General features: G+C 52.9%; 1 protein-coding gene across 1 annotated transcript; it reads left to right on the top strand.

Annotated features, from left to right (window-relative positions):
- Positions 1-339: 339 nt before the first annotated feature.
- EsH8_I_000787 (tetratricopeptide repeat protein) lies at positions 340-2,666 on the top strand (the record flags this gene model as incomplete). The annotated part of the gene is made up of 2 exons (XM_083268200.1): positions 340-2,359; positions 2,425-2,666. 2 exons carry the CDS (start codon positions 340-342, stop codon positions 2,664-2,666), a joined length of 2,262 nt encoding a protein of 753 aa, XP_083118638.1.
- Between the last annotated feature and the right edge of the window lie 3,334 nt (positions 2,667-6,000).

The following is a 6,000-nucleotide window of genomic DNA, read 5'->3' as shown; positions in this document are numbered from 1 at the left end:
CACTTATTCCTCGACCCCCGCACCCACCTGCTGGGTTTCTGCGTATTTGGTCACTCGTTCGTTCGCATCCGGCAGCTTAGAGAATCATCAACAGCCCATCCGTCAAACAGCCGTCCCCTTTCTCTGTCCCCCACCCCCACGGTGACTCGCAACACCCAGGGTTAACGGAACAGCATCTCTCAACCCTCATGCGGGTAACAAGATTCGAATATCAGTAAAGAACGGTGTTGTCGGCCCCAAATAACAACCCAATACTCCTGGGTCGAGTCCATTTTCCATCGCCAGTCGTTGCGAAAAGGAGACGTTCAAATATCCAACTTTCCCTTCCATACTGCTTCAATGGCGGCCGCGACGGCTTCGACGCCGCCCGTCATGTCCCCGACTGCAAGCCCAAACCATCTTCGAACGCACATGTCCCCCGAGCGGATAACGTTGGGCGACGATGCGGGCCGCAAATCAGGGTCAGCAAGAATTCGGGAGGCTCCCGTCTCCCCGGTCAGGGTGAACTTTCAAGCCGAGAACTGGGCCCAGCCATCCAATGCGAACATTGAACTGGCGCAACCCTATCAAGCAGAGTTTTCCACGGTTGATCATTCCCGAGAACAAAACGCCCCTCTCCCTCCGCGCAGCTCGAGTTACGACAAACCTGGACGCCAGATGCACAGCCATGACAGAACACAACTGCCTCCTCTTGCGACCTCGACCTCCTACACTGCCGAATCCGATTACCTGAGCCCTACAAACTCGCCCCCATCCAACCAAGTTGGTCAAGATCAAGGCTACCAGTCAAAGAGGGAGACCCAAGGGTCAGATAGCTTCAGCGCCAACGGCGCACCAAGAACCCAAGATGACAACCGCCATAGTCGAGAGTCGAACACCACCTCAAGCACCACGCAGCAGCAAGCATCTGCGGAATCATCCGCGACAACGAGTGCAAGCTCGGTTTCTGGCATCAACGAACCATCTGAATACAGGGAAGATGAGTCTCCAGAGAGCTCAGTCGTGGAAGGCAACATGCCAGGAAACAACTCCGTCCCCATGTTCCAGTACTACCACCACCAGGAATATCCCCCCCATCCTCAGCGTGTCTCGAGTGTTCCCCAGGAACTCGATGCCCGCCGGTCGTCTTCGAACCCTAGCCTCAACGCCGATGGAACTCCTGTCAACCGTCATCTGACACCGACTGGCTTCGCCAGGAGAACCTCGATGCCACGGCCGTCGTCGGCTTACTCTGCAATCTCTGATTATGCGCCTAGAGGGCGCTCCCCGGGCTTGATGCCTGGAGGATCTCAGATGCGGACACCGTCGGGCACTCGCAGGTCACCGGAAACGAGACCAGCATCGTATGCAGAGCTATTGAACGTGCCATACCCGCAACCAGCACCGGCTCCCATCAGCTTTGACAACAACCAGCTACGGAATGCCATCGGCAACAATGCGTCGCTTCTCAGCGCCCAAAAGACGCTGGAGATGTATCGCCAAAATGTCAAGAAGACCAACGATGCCTCCATTCTGTATTCATTCGCCGTCTTCTTGATCTCCACTGCCCAGGAACAAGGTTTAGATCCTAGCGAGCCAGCACCGCGTAAAGGAAACTCGAGCCCCAAGAACACCTCAGCATCCACTCCTCATGAACTACTCCGAGAGGCAAAGGGTATTCTTCAGAAGCTCGCCAGTGGCGGCTACCCCTTTGCCCAGTATTATCTCGCCGACGGGTACGCCTCTGGTCTGTTCAGCAAAGGAAAGGAGGACTACAACCAGGCATTCCCCCTCTTTGTCCTCGCCGCGAAGCACGGCCACGCCGAGTCTGCATACCGTACTGCGCTGTGCTACGAGTTTGGATGGGGCTGTCGCAAGGACCCGGCCAAGGCTGTCCAATTTTTGCGCATGTCTGCATCAAAGCGACACCCTGGTGCCATGTCCCGCCTCGGCAAGGCATGTCTGTCGGGTGATCTGGGCGAGAAGCGGTACCGCGAAGGTATCAAGTGGGTAAAGCTTGCAGTCGAGTCGGCCGACACCGTCTACAGCGCAGCTCCATACCAGCTGGGGTGCTTATTCGAGACGGGATATGGCGACGACATCTTCAAAGACGAGAGCTATGCAGCCGAACTGTTCACCGCTGCGGCAGAGCTTGGTCATCCGGAGGCCAACTTCCGCATGGGCGAGGCGTATGAGCACGGCAAGCTCAACTGCCCTCGGGATCCCGCGTTGAGCGTGCATTTTTACACAGGTGCCGCTGAGCGAGGACACGCAGGCGCCATGATGGGCCTTTGCGCATGGTACATGGTTGGGGCCGAACCGATCCTGGAGAAGGACGAGGAGGAGGCTTACGAATGGTCGCGGCGTTCAGCCGAGTTAGGTAAGCTATGACTTTTGGTACTTTGCAAATGCCGGGAAGCGACAAGGCTAACATCTGACTTCCAGGGTACGTCAAGGCGCAATACGCTGTGGGCTACTTTACAGAAATGGGCATCGGCTGCCGTCGTGACATTCTTGAGGCCAACGTTTGGTACGTCAAGGCTGCGGACGCAGGCGACGAACGCGCAAAACAGCGGTTGGCAATCATCCAGGCGGCTGTTAGCGGCGGCACGCCGATGGAAGTCGCACCGCCACGTAGCGGCAAGATCAAGAAGAACGCCGACGACAAGGATTGCATAGTGATGTGAGAAAAAACATACGGGGTGGACATCGACGGGACTCGGCTACACCACACCGGCGTTGGGCGGGACGACAAGAAAATTCAACTTCACTAATGATTGAGAGGTATGCCTCCATTTTCGCGAATACTCCGAGGCGCAACCTCTTGCCGACGACGTCAAATCGACCGTTGGATAACGCACAGAGGCCATACCTATCGGCATATTTCTGGCTTTTCTTTTTTTTACTCGCATCGCCAGGCATCTACAAAAAGAGGACGGTTTCTGGGGCGGTTTTGATGGAACTCAGTGCAGAGGATGCTGCGCATTGAATGAATGGTTTCGACTTGTTTGCCCCTTTGCATGTCTGTCTCTATGGGTTGAAAACTTTCCATCTCTCTCTCACCCCACCGCATTTTCCGGGTTTTCCAGTTTTTGTTCTCTTTTTTTTTTCTGCAAGGAAGGTGGTTTCATGAAATTGCATCTGCATGGCATGGGGGCCCGGGTTTACACAGATGCCTCATGGTCAGGGCTTCTGACAACGTATGCCCGGTCTAGATGCGAAAAGGGCGTTCGGGAAGGGAACCGCATTGCGACAAAGACAGACAACTTGTGTGTACGCCTGGATGGGCATTCAGAGGAGCCTGTACATACAAGATACCATAATCCCCTGTCTTGGACAGGCGTCTTGGAGACTTCAGTTTCGTGTTGATCCAGTGATGACGACGATGTTCACAGAGACAAATACGACGGTGTTTGGTGACGACGACTAGGAAAACTTCCTGGTTCGGTCCCGCAGCTTCGGGGTTCGGGCCGTTGCGCGCCTCGTTCGTTTTTGTTTGAGGCAGCTTGTCAGAATTTATCCGCGGAGGACATTGCGCGTCGTCGTCCCTGTTCGGCCCCATTCCGTGAGTGGTCCAGGATCTGAACCAGTGTCGGAGGTTTTGCGAGTGCCGCCGTTCCACACATGCTGCCGTCCCCTAGCCAAGAGAGACGGCCCGAAATGAGGTCCCATGAGGAGGGGAGGCGGACTCTCATACGAGTGCGGAAAAAAATACCGGATATTGTGGACGCGGTGTTTTTGTTCGCATTCCCGCATCAAGGATTAAGGATTCGAGTGCCGAGACTTTGAGCCTTTATGGTCTTTTATTTCACACTGAATGGATGGTAAAGAGTGAAGGGCGAAAGAGGCTTTTTTTCCTTTCTTTCTATCTGGTGGCGGTAGAATGCTCGGCCGTCCCTCATTGGATCCGGGTTGTGGGGAGACGGACTCGATTGGAGGGGATGGTGGTTCAAAATGTTTTTGAAGACAACATCAGCGGCGTCGACCTTTGATTTGATTTTATCACTTGTTTCTTCTTCTTTTTTGGCAATATTCATAAATATACAAGGGATTGGCCAAACGGTCCAAGTAGGAAAATGTGGCCCAGGTTATGGCTGAGACGGGACGTTTTGTTTGGTGCCCCCCTTCCCTCCATCTTGTTAAATCTCCGTTGTCGTCTCTTCTGCGTCCCCGCTGTCTCGCCTCTCTTCGAGGCGCCCGCCGGGCCCCCCTCTGTTTCCGAAGCTGGGATGACGGGGCAAGTCCGAGATCGCTGTTCCGAGGAAAATGCGAGATTCTCTCGGACTGGCGGTGGCGTTGCCGTGTTGTGTGTTAGTGAATTCAATGTGAAGAGAAGAAGCAAAGGGAAGAAATTTTGTCGGTTACAGATTGGCCCCGCAGGCATTTCACTCCTGAGACGGGCATCGCTTTTCAAATTGTCGATGATGTTTCGGGTGTTCTGCTCGACTTCCTATACATTTCATGGTTTAGATATGTAACAGGGCCGAGCTGCTGACATAGACTTCGAGGACTGCGGTCGCGGAGAAATACCTGACATAGGTCTCTGTGTAACGAGGGGGGGTTGGATTGGCAGGGCCCGTAGTTGTCGTCACTGCATCGTCTTGAAAAGATGCATGGGTGGCGGAAGTCTCGAACCTTTTGATAGACCTGAACTGCAGTATCTGGGGTTGACCTGACTGGCAGATTGTGGAGGGGTCTTTTCGGCTTCGAGTTTCTTTGCCAATTTTGTAACCGGGACTATCCATGTAAAGCCTTTTTCTTCTTCTTAAAGACCAAAAAAGTGACTGTTTAAGTTGCGGCTATTCAGATGTTTTGTTTTGGAATTGCCGGGAAGCACTTTCATTTGGTTCGCCGTTCTTTGGCATTGGCCTCGCGTGTACTGTCGGCGACTCCCTCCTTCTGAATGACGCTCTTGTGATATTCGATTGTCGTCTGGCTTTTTGGTGTTCCGGGCATCGCAACAGCCATATATACTGCATGCCAGTGCAACTGGCGATTTCTCCCCATGAAAATCTCAACCCCCTTTCAGGATCGGGGCAACGTCACTTTTCTTATTCAACAAGTATTTGTTTAAACTCGCTAGATATGACGACTCGGACACCCCTCTCTTCACTGAGTGAGGGTAACATGCCCCATCGATGATTTTGCGTCGAAACTGCCATGTGATATGTGTTTCGGTGAATATCCATCGCTCGAAGGTGGCCATGGGGCGGACAGACAACGGCGACGACGACGGCGGAGCTGTTGGCAGGGGTCAACTTGCAACACTGTCATCAGCGGTTCCTTCACCACAAAAGAGAACACCTCAAACGGCGTCTGAAGTGTAAAGTGTACAACATCGTTCACTGTCCCACAGGTGGGCCCATCATCTCGGTTCTCAGCACCTATAGGTGACCATTCTGGTAGGATTTAAACAATATCATTCGCGTTGCCTAACCTGGAACACAATGATGATCTCTGTCTGCCAAACCAATGGGTTAGCTACGTCCAACCACGGTTCTGGCACCTTATGAAAGGGGCTGACCGACGACACCAAGAAATATTCCTTTGCATTGTCGAGCAGGTGACGTTGTCTTATACACAGTACTTGGGTGAAGTCTCTATACTCATGAGTCAGCTGCGAGGCTAAGCCAGAGAGCATTCACCAGTAGTATGACCTCATCAAGGTATTACAAAGACGCAGAGTTTAACAAGTCCATTTCAAGCACTTTAAGAGGACAGAAACCCGGGTCAAACTAGATGAAAAGGACATATTGAGGCCTTTTCAATACTCTGAGCAGTGGTTGAGAGACCGATCTCACGCCTGTCGGCAAACCTCTCTGTTTGCTCATCAAACCTAACAGTGGCTTGGCAGAGTTTTGTTGCCATGCTTGCTTGCCGTCACTTCAGCTCTTCCATCTGGACCTCGATATCTAGTGCCTCTTTGGATATCTTTCGAGTGAATCGACGATTAGAGACAGAGACAGACCTAGTAATATCAACTCGTTTTCGTTGCTTCAAGGCTGAGTTTTGGCCTCCTGA

This window comes from Colletotrichum jinshuiense, chromosome 1 (genome assembly GCF_051148585.1).
Source record: "Colletotrichum jinshuiense chromosome 1, complete sequence".
Lineage (NCBI taxonomy): Eukaryota > Fungi > Ascomycota > Sordariomycetes > Glomerellales > Glomerellaceae > Colletotrichum > Colletotrichum jinshuiense.
This window is presented reverse-complemented; position numbering and strand designations above follow the sequence as displayed.